Here is a 15,957-nt window from a genome sequence, read left to right on the forward strand (position 1 = left end):
AGTCCCTGTTTTATAATTTTTGAGTGTATCACATTTTATTCAATTTTATCTTCGTTGTTCAGTGCTTGCAAAAATGAAAGTACAAAATCATCAAATTGTGTAGTCCCTTAGATTTTATGAATTTTCACTACTTTGTTATTTTTTAAATAAATTTTATATATTTTACCATATGATAAATATGGCAAAAGATGCTATATTAAGATAAAAGCTGATTTTATTAATTTTTGTAATTTCTACTAATGTCCCTCAGTTTATGATAAAGGGAAAATATGTATTAAAGTAATATATAACTATATATTGGGATTTGGAGATATCACAAAGAGATTTCTGATTTTAAAGCTTTAAAGAAAACTTCATTGAGAAATCTAAGACAGAAATTGGAAAAATTTTAAATATAGAATATAAGAAAATTATGTTGTTAAATTGCCTTTTTTTGTGTGTGTGTGTGTGTGTGTGAGGAAGATCAGCCCTGAGCTAACATCCATGCTAATCCTCCTCTTTTTGCTGAGGAAGACCGGCTCTGAGCTAACGTCTATTGCCAATCCTCCTCTTTTTTTTTTCCCCCAAAGCCCCAGTAGATAGTTGTATGTCATAGTTGCACATCCTTCTAGTTGGCTGTATGTGGGACGCGGCCTCAGCATGGCCGGAGAAGCGGTGTGTCGGTGCACGCCCGGGATCCGAACCCGGGCCACCAGTAGCGGAGCACACGCACACACACTTAACCGCTAAGCCATGGGGCCGGCCCTAAATGGCCTTTAAAAACATACAAAAAAGAACATTGTTTGTTCCCAGATTCTGGTCTTCATATAGTCTATGTTTCTTTTCATAAAAAAATGATGTAAATTATTAGGAAAGAATCAAATAACAAGAAGTCTACAAAACATCTTATGCATTTAAGACATAAAATTATTTTCCTGATTATACAATTCACAAAATGTTCATTGTAAACTATTTTGAAAATACAGAAAAGTATGAGGAGGAAAATTGAAATCATCCACAGTCCCATCACAAAAAGAAAATCAGTGTCAACGTATTTGTGTGTAATTTACAGTCTCTCTTTGTATTTTTATATACATTATGTGAATTATACATATATATGTAACATATTTGGAATTACTATTTATACAGTTTTATCCTATTTTTTTCCTCATCTAATAGTATAAGCATTTTTTTCCATATCTTCGAATAGTCCCTGAAGACGCAACTTGGTCAGAACTTGGTCAGTGTAATTTTTTGAATGTAAGAAAAAAATAAGACTGGCCAAGTGCCTGAAAGTATTAAGTGGGACAATATGTGTAAAACTCCCTCTACGTTATCTTTTCTTTCATACATGTTTAATAAATCACAGCGATTATTTTTGTTTCTACTATACAAATTTTCTCAGCAGTTTAACATGATTATCAGATGCTGTCTTCCAAGAGTACGGCTGTAGCAATCATCATTTTTAAAAACTGTTATTTTCTAAACTGTGTATCCATTACTTTCTCTTTTTTTAGCTGTTACGTAAGCAAACTTTATTTTAATAGTTATCTATTATAAGGTGTATTAGAAAAAGGTATAAAAGACATCAAAATCATGATTTCACAGATTTTCACCTTGGAAGAGGTTACGATATCCTTTTTTTTTAATAATTAAGCAATTTATGAGATTTTAGGGTAGTCCAGTAATGAGCCCTCTTTTTCTGTCAAGTTCAAATCTGATTGATGAATAGACAAAGGAGTCTGACAGCAAGAATTCTAAATTCCAGGTTTATGACTCATAAATGCTGGAATGGAGGACGTGATGAGATACACAGCCACAGTGAGCATCCTTAAAGAGACAGGCTATTCCAGTTGGTTTGTGGGGGAGTTGGATAACTGCAACCATCTGTGGTCCCTCGCCTCCTCCCCTGCCCCAGAGCAAAACCTGTGATTCATGCATGAAATCAGAGCAGAATGCATCCTCTCTACCAGCGGGCAGATGGCATCGAGAGAACCCAGAAGAGGCTGAGCCATGCGTGCTCAGCTTCTCTCCAAACTCCCCAATCAGATAAAGCCACGCCTACCTTCCCAAAGAGACCCTAGTCAAAGATGGGGGTAAAGGCCAGGATCTTGATTCTTGCTGCAGTTCCTCCTTACTGAATATGAGGCCAGGCAAATGGATATTTGCTCCTGACAAATATTAATTAAAAGACATTAAGAAAAGCTCCAGTGACCTGGTTCTCACCCAGAGCCACAAGTCTGCTGAGGAGGAGAAAGGTAGATAGCCATTCACCAAGCATCTGTCACCGAGCGCCTCATTGGCTAGCTGCCTTCATGGAAATGTTGAGGTCTAAGTGGATATGAGGCAGGAGACAGCCTATGCTTCCTTAAGGTTCTCCCTCAGGATTGATGTTGGGCCAAGCTAGCTGGACTAGGCCTGGTGATGACTGTCGACCTTGCGTGCGTGTGTGTTACCTGCAGTGAAGTGCTCCGTCTGTCACCCCTCGTAACTGTGAGGTCCCCAAAGCCCTAAGAGTTTGTCCTACTACAACACACTCCTGTCATATGTGCTAAACTTGTTGAGAGGTTCTTGGTTCCCAGACAATTGTGTTTCATTATTTGCAAGTTCCCGAAAAGAATGTTGACATTTCAGCTCCCAGTGGTTTTTCTTTAGGAAACACAGAAACATAAACGATCGATTCTCCATTTGGTCCCCTGCCTGGGAAAGGAAGAGACAGAGAAGTACAAAATGCCTCTTAGCCTTGCAGAAAGGCCCACTTGTTCATGTTAGGCCATAGGAGAAAAAAGAATTCTGTTTTCCTTTGCTGGACTCTCTGAAACTGGTGCCTTTTCCTGTTTTAGCGAGTTTTCTCTTGAATTATAGAAATATGAGAGGGGATTCATGTTGTGAACGTGAGTGGGCGATTGCCTGTCCGCCAGCAAAACACCCTCATCATCATATTTTAATTTAGAGTCAACAAAGCACTTTCGCGTATATTATCTCTTTTGATCTTGTGAGATAGGTATTAGCCTTCCTGGTTTGTTTTTGTTTTTGTTTTTTGTTTGTTTGTTTGTTTTTGAGGAAGATTGGCCCTGAGCTAACATCTGTTACCAATCTTCCTCTTTTTTTCTTTTTTCTCCCCAAAGCCCCGGTGCATAGTTGTATATCCTAGTTCTGGGTCATTCTAGTTCTTCTATGTGGGACGCCACCTCAGCATGGCTTGATGAGTGGTGAGTAGGTCCACACCCAGATCCGAACCGGTGAACCCCGGGCCACCAAAGTGGAACCAAAAACTTAACCGCTATGCCACAGGGCTGGCCCCTAGCCTCCCTGTTTTGTAAATAAGGTATAAGAAGTTCATAGAAGGTAAAGGATTTGCCCCAGAACCTTTGTTTAATCTGTGATAAACCCAGAATTCAAACTTAAATCTCCAGATGTCCAGTGTTCAATAAGAAATAGTTTAGTGCTTAATTATATTCTGTTTTGTATCTGCATTTAATTTATCTTGGTTCCAGTACTAGATTTTAAGCCCCTACCAGTAAGCTACTACCCAATAGCCACACGTCATTGACTTCCAAAGTAGTCAACTTTCAGAGACATTGGGCAATGGTGGTGGTTGAAGCTATGGGAGAGGGTGAGATCTCCCAAAGACAGTGCTTAGAGGGCTAATCACAGAGCCCTGAATATGTCAGTCAGGTCCTGTAAGAAACAGAGCCCACCCTGGCTTGGTGAGATGAGGACACTTTAATGAAGGAGCTACTTACAAAGGGTAGACAAGGTTAAGGTAGCAAACAAGGGCTGGTGAGGCTCCCAGAAACGAGCAACAGTGGGAAGCTGTTTCCACCCCAGGAAGAGTGTATTTACTGGAACCTAGGGAGAGCAGGATTGAGGAGGAAGTCCCCTCCCTCACCAAGCAAAGATGTAGCTACTGCCAGAGATGTAGTAGGGTGAAGGATGAGAACGAGGTGGGAGGAAATACCCTCACCTCTCTCTCCTTGCACCCTCTGATCTCCTGCCAGTGTCTCGCGTTGGTGGGATCCAACTGGAAGCCAGAGGGCAGGAAGCTCAGAAGACCAGAGAATGCAGTCCACAGGGGCCAGTATCTGGGCACTAAGCGGGGCGGAGAAAGATATTTGTATTCCTCTTTTTAACTGGGAAAAGTGAAACTTAAAATGAGGTTTTTTCCCCAAAGATCCTATAGTTGGTAACTAGTAGGGCTGGGATTGGAGACCAGGTTTAGTTCATGGAGCTTTCTGGAATAGCATTCTAGCTTTTCACCCATTCATGCCTGAAGCCTGTTGTGTTGACACATGTGCTTTACCTCTTCCATGAGATCACAGTCATCCCGCCACGTGCAGGCACCATGCTGGTGAGGTTTCTCAAGGCCCTTTCCTGGGCATCATCTTATCTGGTTCTCACAGCAACCCCTGAGCTGGACGGGGCAGCCTGTTAATTCTGCCTGACATGCCTGACCCATTCTCTGTGTGTCAGTTCCTCCATCAAGACACTGCCTATGTGTGCCTCCCTGAACGATGCCTGTGTCAATCATTTCGCAGAGCGCGTGGTGTAGCTTAATAATATCAACGTGACTACCAGTAATAATGGTTACTGTTATTTATTGAGCTCTCCTTGCATGCTGCATACAGTGCTAAGTGTGGTATGTGCATAGTTCCTTTCAATGTCCCAATACTTTTGTAAGGTAAGGAATATGATTATTCTCATTTTAGAGTTCCTCTTTACTCCGGAGTCTGGGAGCTGGTGGTTCCACTTAGCTATTTTCGGGATATTTTTGACATATCTGTAGTATATTATGTAGTTTTTTTTTTTTTTTTTTTTTAATCTACACTTCCCAAAAGGCTGTTAGAGATCATTACAGCAGAAGGAACCACAGTATTTGAATCTGAAAGATCACTGCTGAATTCCCTCTATGTCTTATTAGTTCCTTGAGGTTTGGGGAGGTCACTTGACTCCCTGACTTTATTGTTTCCTTATATGTAAAGTGAGAGAGAGAATTGTTACTTCCCAGGATCGTGATGTGGGCTAGGTTCTGTGACATGTAAGATAACTTCTAGCATGTAGTAGGTACCCAAGAAATGTTTGACTCTCTAATTTCCAGGTTTCCAACAGTGACTTACTAGGTCAGGTGGCTAATATTTGACACAGAGGCCCGGGCGGCAGCTACATCCACATCTTATGACTTCCCAACCAGAGCTGTCTCCTGGACTTGTGTTAGTTCTTGCAATAGCAATGAATAATCTTGTGAGGAGATGAGACCCTGAGGCATGCGGTCTGTTGGCAGGCTTGCTTGGACTTAGTGTAATCTTTCAGAGCTTGACTCAGGGTCCTGTCTCACAGGAGAAACGTCCTTGATAAAATTGGAGTTTTATTTCCGTAAAGATAGCACTGTGTGGATAGTCCTTCTCTCTCTCGTTTGTCATGCAAAGCTACCACCAGCAGCCCCAAGCAGAAATGCTCCTGGAACATGCATGTTTCTCTTTCCATCCCTTTTTATATGTAGCCATCCTCTCCCAGGGAGCTTTTTGATAGCTACTCGGAACCAGGAAGCAAAGGGGGGTGGGGATAGGATTACCTAGTCAGCACTGCTGTGTGCCCGGAATTATTGCTATTTGATGTTGCAGTAGTTCTAAGAGCCAGGGACTGTTGAGACTGTTTTGGAGATGGAGACATTGAAGCTAGTCTTCCTGACCAAAGGTGCAACCCTTTCCCCACCATGTGCAGTGATGTTCTCACCTAGGAAACAAGGAGGAGGGGCACCCCTCCTCTTGGACCAGTCCTTCCAATCTTTCCATTTATGACGGGGCTACTTCTTGTTCTCTCTTTTCAGTATGGCTGGATACCTGAGGCTGAAGGTGAGGGTGTGGAGGGGTGGCAGCATAAGTTATTTTACTCCAAATCCAGCCAAGAACACAGATTTCAAAGTCAAATTTTCCTAGGTATGAATTCTGGCTTGTCCACTACCCGAGTGAGGGAAAGTCATTTCACCTTTGTGAATGCCTGCTTTATGCCCAGCTCTGTTCTGGGTACTGGGCACATAGAACAAATGAAACAAAGTCCCATGCGTAATTGAGCTTTTGTTCTATTGAGCAAAGGCAGACAGTCAACAAATGAATATATAATACGTCAGTCAGGTGGTAGAAAGTGCCGTGAGGAACAGTGAAGCAGGGAGAAAAGATGGGGTGCAGTTGGGCATGGAGCCGGTGTTACCTTGGCTTAAGGGATCAGAGGAGGTGTCTCTGATAGGGTGGCACTGAACAGAAATAAGAATTACTTCTGGGATTGCAAAGACATACATTGTCCATTCCTCCATGTCCTGAAAAGCACCCCACAGTGAATCCATGGGAAAGCAAGCAGCACACTGAGGAATCTAGAAACCTTGGAATGGGGGGAGGTGGGTAAAGAGACAGAAGACTTAGCTTTGGGGGTGAGTCACTCTCTTTAACTCTTTAGAGGGCAGTCATTGGACGAGGCATCTTATGTCAAAGTGTAGCAGCCCTGAGGGGCTGAAGGAGGGAGTGCCCTCCGGGTTAGTTTCGGCAAGAGATTTCAGCCTGCTAGAAAGAGGACACAGTGGAAAGGAATAGGACCCGCTCCTGCACTGACAGTCTAGACAGCGGAGTTGTAGTCTCAGCTTTTTTTTACCAACCGCCTGCAACATCTCGAGACTGTCCACCCAACCTTCTGGGCATCATTTTTCTCATCTTGTCAGTTGCGAAATTTGGACCAATTAGTTTTAAGGTTTTCTCTGGCTCTAACATTCTGTACATCTGTGAGTGCGTAAGAGATGCTTGAGAACGAATGGGCGACTCATGAGGGAGTGAATTTCCTACTATAAGGTACGCACACAGGAACTGGACCACAAACTTTAAGGGACAGTCATTCATTTACTAGAAGAAATGAATTTTTATTACATCACTACAGTGTACCAGGCATTGTGCTAGGTACTTGACACAGATTTTCATTTCATTCTCCCATCATGCAAGACAGGAACTTGAGGAAGTGGAAATCTCTTGAGAGATTTAGTGATTTGTAAGATCACAGAGAACCAGGAGTATAATCCTGATATTCTGATTCCACAGAATATTTCCAATACCCAAAGGGAGGATAATCCAATAGCCTCCAGAGAACGCCCCTTGCTTCTGCCTTCTGGTCATACCCATTGCTGTTGTAGGGGAAGAGGGAGAATCCCCCTCTGCCCTTTCCCTTAAGGTTCTTATGGCTGGCCAAATAATTAACAAGACAGGTTAGCAGGAGAAAATAATACCAAGTTTAGTAACATGTATACATGGGAGAAAGCAGGGACACTGCATTTCTCAACACAATAGCAGAAATTCTCGTCTTAAATACCATGTTCAGCTAAGGACGAAGGAGGTTGTTGGGGGTGGGGGAAGTCAGTTATAGGAGATTACCACTAAAGCGCAGTAAACAAGAGTAAGGTTATTATGCAGATTTAAGGCCTTACTTTCCACATTGATAAGTTTCCAGAAATGAGGTCATCCCCCCTCTTCCCAATACAGAGAGGGAGACACCTTTACAAATGGAGATTTCCCTTATAAACGTAAATGTTTGTCTGGCAACTCCTTGCAGGGCCATCCAGAGAATGTGGCCAGAGAGACAGAACTTCCCATAAGATGGGCTTGTTGGTGCCTTTTCTATTGTAACATCTATTTTACATTATATTACAGCCATCAGATAGAAGATCTGTCCCAGGAAGGAGTTACTATGTCAAATTCTTTAGGCAGTTAGTGGGGGAGGTCAAATGTCCCTCAGAGAAAACAGTCAAGGTAAAGAGATAGACTTCAGGGTGTCCAAATCTTGATCTCCCACACTGTCGACCACCGGCCATTCTCTGAGACTAATGTAGAGCACTTGCTGTTATGAGAACAGCACAAACTACTTTTATCTCCTGGAAATATGAAATAATTATTATTTTAGACTTTTCTGCTCCTAAAAGCCCAGAGCCATAACTGCGGAGAGTTGGGCTTAATCTCGCCCTCTCTGGAGGCTCACAGTGATGAGGGGCTAGAAGCCTTGACACACCTAAGGCAGAGTCAGCAACAGTCCTGGAGGGTAAACCCCTGACATGGCCTTACCCTCTGAGTTGTACCCTAATATGAAGCCCATGCTTACCTGCCACTGGCCACCACAGAGGCTAATTAAAAAAGCACATGTCTTAACTCTTAACTTAATCATATCAACTTTGGGGGACTCTGGATAGCGTAGTCATGTAACAGTAATTTACTGAGTTCCTCCTGCCCTTCTGGGCACTAGGGACAGAGCAGTGAGCAGAGTAACATCCCCACCTTTTGTGACATTGAGCTTCTAATTGACTTATCTTCGGTTTATAAAACAGTTTGGAAAGTGGGGAAATAAAGTCCTGATAAATGGAATGCATTTGATAAGTACTTTCCTCAAAAGCACAGAAAGGTTAGGGAAAAGGGTAGGGGAAAATACAAATGTCTGTGGGAAAAAATTGCAAACCATAGGCATATAACTATGGTGATCATATGTTTCCAGACAAAACTGAGACGTGCAGCCTGGCAATAGTTTTATTTTCTTTCTAATCTCTAAAATTGATTCATATGAAAACTTTTTTGAGAAATATAAAAATAAAATCATATTAGGAATATATTCAGTGGCACACCTTTATTGAATAGATTAAAATCATGTCCAATACAAAACCCAGCAAAGATATTGATAAGAGGACCATATGGTGTTTATCTGGGGATCACCAATTCTGAGCCGAGTATCTAGGCACAAAGGCATTCTGTAAATCTTGATTAGTCAAATGAATTGATGTTCAGATACCTATTTATACAACGTTAGAACAGCTAGGATATATATTACTCTAAAACATCAAGAAGACGCGAGCACATCTGGTAGGGAAACGTGGAAGGGGCGAAGGGAAAGGAGTGTGCATGATTGGTAGCATTGGTTGATGGTATCTGACATGCCTTTGGGACCAGAGGGAATTTTCAAATGAAAACACTGAAGTAAAAACCATGTCCTTCCTTTCAACAGGGCGTTGTTGCTGGCGCTCGTTCCAAAGGAGAACACAAACAGAAAATCTTTTTAACCATCTCCTTTGGAGGGATCAAAATCTTTGATGAGAAGACAGGGGTAAGTAAAAGAATCACATGGCATTGTGAAATTGAATCCATTGACAGGTGTGCCCTTAAAAGCCTCTACTCTCTGGGCAGGAATATCAAACAAGCATAAAAACACATAAAGCAACTGATAAACTTGATCAACTGTGATCGTCCATCAAAGGGAGGCTCTTCCCTGACTTGGCCGCAGTGTGACTGCACCGTGTTTCTTATAGTGTAATTGTGATAAAAGTGTCACATAGTTCTGGTAATCTAATGGGAGATTGATGAGCTTTGAAGAGCGATGGGTAATGTGACAGTTTAAGTTAAATTTCTTTGTGCGTTGGCAACTTTAATGACATCTGTCCTAGCCGGAGACACATGGAGGTCTTTTGACTCGGTCAGAGCGTCCAGACCCTCTTAAGTTGAACCTGTGGCACCTTGCAATTGCTGTAATCAAAAAGAATAAATGGAGTTTTCAATCTCAAAAAAATCTGTCACTGACCAGGAAATGTAAGGGCTGATAATGTTTGTTGAACCCACCAAAGAATTGATTTGTGTTTTCATCAACCTCCCAGGGGCAATTAGCTCCCAGATTTATCCCCAGGGCTTGCCTGACATTGTCCTGTTCATTGATGGTAAGGGAAAAACAGAAAAACCTTCTATGATCTGTTTTGTCAAGAGAGTGGGAGTCAAATGGACGTATTTTTCCTTTTATTTATTCAGAGCTTTACAGCCTGTAAAATACCTCCACATATACCACCTCCTTTCAACTTCACAAGATAATTTATCAAGCACTGTATAAATAATACTTAACTAGCCAATTTACTTAAATTGAGTCATTTTGCATTATTATTTTCTCCCCTTTGTGTGACTCATATTAGGATACCCTATAGGTAGTAGGATGATAGCAGTAAAAATGGGTTTTCTTGAAGAAAAGTTACTCCTGAATAACTAGTAATAGAACAGATATTGGTACACCCATGTTCATAGCAGCATTATTCCCAAATAGCCAAAAGGTGGAAGCACCCCAAGTGTCCATCAATGGATGAATGGATAAACAAAATGTGGTTTTACATACAATGGAATATTATTGAGCAATAAAAAAGAAGGAAGTTCTGACATATGCTACAACATGGATGAACCTTGAAGATATTATGCAAAGTAAAATAAGCCAGTCACAAAAAGACAAATTCTGTAGGATTCCACTTATATGAGTTATCTGGAGGAGTCAAGTTCATAGAAATGGAAAGTAGACTGGTAGTTGCCAGGGCCTGGGGGGAGGGGCGATGAAGGGTTAGTGTTTAATGAGCACAGAATTTAAGTTTGGGAAGAGGAAAACAGTGCCAGTGATGGGTGGCTATTATGGTTACACAACACTGTGAATGTACTTTATGCCACTGAACTGTACACTTAAAATGGTTATGATGAGAAAATTGTTATGTATATTTTACCACAATAAAAAATCACTAGTAATAATAACTCCCATTTATTGAGTAACTACTATCTACTAGGTACATATTAGTCACTTTATATACATTATTCAGTTTTGTCTTCACAACAGTCTTGTGAGATAATAATAATAGTTATTTCATCGAGCACATAATATGTGCCAGACATTGTTGTAAGCCCTTGATGAGTACCAACTCATTTAATCCTGCCAACAACCCTGTCTCCATTTTCTAGTTGAAGATATTGAGGAAGGAAAAGTATATGTAACTTGCTGAAAGTAAGTGGTGGTGGAGACAGGATTAGAACCCGGGCAGTTTGGCTCATGAGTCTTTTTACTTAACCACAATACCTGTTCTCTCTCAGGATAAGTGACTTTCCCAAGTTCACCCAGCGTGTAGGCAGCAGAACTGGGATTTAGCCTTCAGGCCTGAGTCAAAAATCAATGCAGTTGACCTCTCTGTGTAGAGAAAGATGGGCCTACCTGGGGATGCCTTGGTAGAAGGGAGTTCAGAACGAGGGCAAGAGCATCTGTAGTAAAGGAGCTTGAATGCAGCGAGATTAAGAGCCTAATGGAAGCCTCTCCTGCCCTAATAAAAATAGGGTTTCTGAAGCCAGGGAAGTTTTCCCTTTTCCTGGGCAGACTATAGTTTGGAGACCTGTGCTCAGTTTTGAACTTCACATTTTAAAAAGATTACAAGCAAAGCAAAGAATATCCTGATGAGGGAGACCAGGGCAGCTGGGAGACTGGAGACTATGCTCAACCAAGGCTTCTCAACACAGATGTGGCCTCCTGGGCTCCTGGGTGATACGTGGGAGGCAGAGAGCTTTGGGCTTGTAGAAATGTGGAAGATATTATTGATTCCTTGGTATCGTTTATGGTAGGAAGCCAAGTAATGTGGGTCAAGCCTTTCACGATGATTCATATGCCCCAATATTATGTCATCATCTCTAGTCTCCTCCAAATTCCATGCCTGCCCATCACCATGACAACTGGCGTAACCAAAGGGACAGGAGTGAGACAGAGTATCAGACACTTTATCTTGTCCCCGGGGCCATGTTTTGGGACTTTGTTCTTCCATCATGTACCCCACCATCAAATAGGCTGTGCCCAGACAGTTCAAGTCGTAATCACCAAATTGTAACTGATGAGAAGAGGCGGTTTAAATCCTCACTCAAGGGTCACTCAACTGGCCACAAAGAATGATACCACCAAACTTTATGACACTGTTTTTGATTCTTTAGCTGGATACAAAGAGAACAACAGTAAAATCATTATTTCAGCCCAAAGCCGTTCGGCTTTGTGGGAAAAAATGTCAGATCCCTAGTGGAGAATCAGGATGAAGGCAGAGTTAAATGAGTTGTGTGTGCTTAGTCTACTCCAGTTCTGTTTGATTAACATTAGGCCTCTGTAGCATCCAGCTTCTGCAACCTTAGCTTGCTAATACGCCTCAACAGGAGTCTGGGGAAAACTGGTGGAGAGGATTGAACTAAGCCTGAAGTAGAGACAATAGGGGACAGAGCACCCCCATATTATAATGTTCATTTCTCCAAAACGTTGTCTAGTAGAATAAGGAGCTGACTTGTTCTGTGTGACTCAAGGATTAGAACCAAGACCAGGTGATAGAAGTTTCTAAGAAGCAGTTTTAGTTTATGAGTAAGAATTTTCTACCAATCACAGCTGTTCAACAGTTAGATGGACCACCTTCTGTGCAAACGAGTTCACCATCGCTAGGAGTATTCAAGCAACAACCATATGATGAGGAAATTGTGGAAGGGAGTCAAGTAGAGGATGAGTTATTGAACAAAGTCACGTCTAAGTTGATTACTGAGACTAGTTTTAAGATTCTGTTTCTCCCTTAAAGTCATCCCCATTGATGTGGTTTATCTTCAGCTAAATGGAGGTTTTTCAAAACCTCTGCTGGAGATTATGAGCAGGAACAGTTTACTAAACCTTTGTCATTGCCCAGCAGGGGACTGACTGAATTGTGCAGGATAGGAGTCTAAGTGAAGTATTTGTCCTACATATCAAAGAAATTGAAAACAGGGTCTTTGTCATTTGGAATGACAAATCTTCCTTGTTTATCATATCTAAAGTGTTCCTGCTCAAGCTTGACTGCATTTTTTTTTTTTTTGCAAACTAAGAAAAGAAACATTTGCAGAACGTGACAATAGCTAGAATTTTAAAATCCAAAAGCTGTCAAAAATGTTTTGATCCCAATTAAAAAGACCCTTTGCAGCAATTTACACCTTGTCTTGAATTTCAAAGTGTTCTTGATTCCAATCTTGATATGAGTAAATTTTGTTTTATTATTAGCATGTTTCAGGGAATAAATCAATATTAAAAGCTGTTCATATTTTCAGATACCTAGGTATTGCTAATATATCAAAGAGATCAGTGGAAATGCAGAAAATGTCATATATAAACTTATCGTTATTAGTAATAGTAGGAGTGGTAGCAAATTATGAGTAGTAATGGTTTTATGTCAGTAAGTTACTAGATGCTCAGATTAGACCAATGGACACCAAGGCAAGAGCCATGTCATCTTCGTTTCACAGATAAAGAAACTGAGATTCTGGGAGTGTCCCTGACTTGGCCGTAGACTCAGAACAGACCTTCCAACTCCAAATTCTGTGTCTTTCCAGGGAAACTCATTGACTCCCTTCTCTCCCCATTTATGATTTTATTCCATAGAATTATTATAATTTTATGCCATAAAAAAATCATAAATATTGCAGGACCCTAAAGATAAGTCTGTTTCTCAGGAAGAGGGCAGTGGTCTGCATCACCTTTTCAAGATGATGCAACATCTTGTTGCCACAATCACGTATGAATTTTGCTGGTTCGTTTGGTTCAGCCGACACTGATCAGGCACTGCTGTGTGCACCATTCTAGGTATATTGCAACAGTTCCATGAAGTAGATGCTATTATTATCACTGTTTTGTAGATGAGAACACTGAGGTCCAAATAATGTAAGTCATGCAGCTAATAAGTGGCAGAGCTGAGATTCAACCCAGGTAGTCTGGTCCAGAATCCTTGATGCTAGTAAGATATTACTACTAATAACATACCTGTCTCAGTCTGTTTGGGCTGCTATAACAAAAATACCATAAACTAGGTTGCTTATAAACAACAAGCATTTATTTCTCACAGTTCTGGAGGCTGGGAAATCAGAGATCATGGCCCCAGCAGATTCAGTGTCTGATGAGAGCCCACTTCCTCACAGCACCTTTTTGCTGTGTCCTTACATGGTGGGAGGGGCAAGGATGCTTTCTAGGGCCTCTTCTTATAAGGCAACTAATCCCATTCAAGAGGGCTCCACCCTTATGACCTACTCACCTCCCAAAGGCCCCACCTCTTAATACCATCACCTCAAGGGTTGGAATTTCAGCATATGAATTTGAGAGGGACATAAACATTCAGAGGATAGCAATACCAAATTTTATAAATTATTTCCTTTTATATATATTAGAGCAGATTCAATATTATCCCTGTCTTATTGTCACCACTATTCAGTTTCCTTCTGATAAGCTTTCCTGAGTGAAGATATAAAAGATGGAGTTACAACTGGGACTGTCTTGTGGGTAGAATGTTGGCAGTATAACAGTACACGGTCAGGCAAGAGCATATTGGATGCCTATTCTGTGCCATGTGACGCTCTGTTTCCTGGGGATACAAAGGTGAATAAGACGTGGTCCTTGCCCCTGAGGTGTTCACAGCCCGGCAGTGAAACTAGAGTCACAAAGTGAACTGACAGCATGGAGTTGTCAGTACTCAGGGGCTTGAGACCAAGCTTTGCCTAGAATATTCAGGAAGCTTTTCACAGAAAAGAGCACACTGACTTGGCAGTGGAGGAGTGAGTTGGAGAGGACCAGATAAGCAAGTCAGGGAAGAGAAAACTGGATTTCTAAATGCACATATGTCTAAAAGAGAAAGATATGTGTGTTCATTCATTCTTCCCTTTAGGAAATATTTATTGAGCACCTCTACAAACACACAGATGAACAAGGCCGGATCTTTTTGTTCATCACTGTTATCTATCCAGTTAGCACAATGATTCCCACATAGTAGGTGCTCAATAATACTTATTGCGCAAAAAATAAATTGGCTAAGTGATTAAGAATCAGCAAATGTACACAGAATAACTAGGGCGTAGCAGGGGAGAGGGAAGAGTGGCCCGGGATTGAATATTGTCCCTCATAATGGAGGGTAATGCTGTTTTAAATGCAATGGCTACACTTAAATTTCAGGGGTGATTTAATAATTTATTCTTCAGTGAAAACCAGGTGTCACCTTATTTGTGTCTCCTCAAAAGTAGGACTGTACTTCCTTCAGTTCTAACTGGATGTTTTGAGTGAGGTTTGGGGAGAACAGCGGAGGTAGAGGAAGGGAAACTGGTGCTGGGGAGGGAGACAAGGAGGATGATGAAGGGGCTGTAGGGCAGGATGCTGGGACCAGGAGGTCTGTGTGACATCCCTGTCATCCTGGGAGCCACTGAAACAATACACAAGACTCTCACAAGACTGGATTAGATAATGACTGGCCTGTGAGCAGGACTGTATGGTTTATAGCAGGCTTTTGTGGATCCTGTCTCATTTGACACCCAACAATTCTTGGAAGTTTTTATTACCCCTCCCCACCCCCCTTTTTACAGGTGAGTCAGCTAAGGTATGGGAAGGGTAAGTGGCTTGCCCAGTGCTACTATGCGTAGCAGGAATTGAATTCAGATTCACATTTGACAACTCCTAAGCTTGTTTTCTTTCTTTTACTCTTTTACTTCTTTCTTTTTCTTCAACTCGTCTCCAGTTGACTGGCTGTGACCTTGTAATGGGTGTTTTGGAAATTTATGTAGGCATTTTTGGTTGTTACAGCTTTTGGGGGAGAGGGTGGTAATACAAGAATTTGTCAGGGGCCAAGGATGCTAGACATTCTGCAATGTACAGGACAGTCACACACAAGAGAAAGAAATGCTTCCTGTGCCAGATGACTTTCAAATGTCTTAGCGGATATTCATGTAGATGAAAAACCTATTTATAATTACCTGAATCTACGACCTAACTCTACTTTACATATAAGCAAAGTATTTTTGTGCCATATCCATAATACTGAATTTTTCAGAAGTGCAACTAAAGTGAGAAATATGTACTTTGTTTTGTTGGAACCTCACCAAGAGTTGTTTATCATTTTGAAAAACCAGGCCACCGTGCTGCTCTTCATACCTGAGTTACCAGCACGGCACTGCTGGAGTGGTGTCATGTGTAGCTCCCATGATCACCACCACTTGACTTATTTGTCCCTCCTGTAAAAATATCAAGTATAAAGAAAAGAGCATCAACAATATGGAGTTGAATGCTCTCTCAAACCCAAATGTATTCATTATAAGGAAGTGCAAACATGTGACAATGCCATCATATGCTGCTGTTGTTGTTGTAACTAAGCAT

At 41.4% G+C, this 15,957-nt stretch overlaps 1 protein-coding gene across 1 annotated transcript in view; it reads left to right on the forward strand.

Moving 5' to 3' along the window:
- The window catches only part of DAB1 (DAB adaptor protein 1), a 282,123-nt gene that overhangs the window by 141,861 nt on the left and 124,305 nt on the right, over window positions 1-15,957 (forward strand). Inside the window, exon 4 of the mRNA XM_014793827.2 lies at window positions 9,001-9,099. Within this exon, the coding sequence (XP_014649313.1) occupies window positions 9,001-9,099 (99 nt within the window). The remainder of the gene's footprint in view (window positions 1-9,000; window positions 9,100-15,957) is intronic.

This window comes from Ceratotherium simum, chromosome 22 (assembly GCF_057802395.1).
Source record: "Ceratotherium simum simum isolate JZ-2026a chromosome 22, ASM5780239v1, whole genome shotgun sequence".
Lineage (NCBI taxonomy): Eukaryota > Metazoa > Chordata > Mammalia > Perissodactyla > Rhinocerotidae > Ceratotherium > Ceratotherium simum.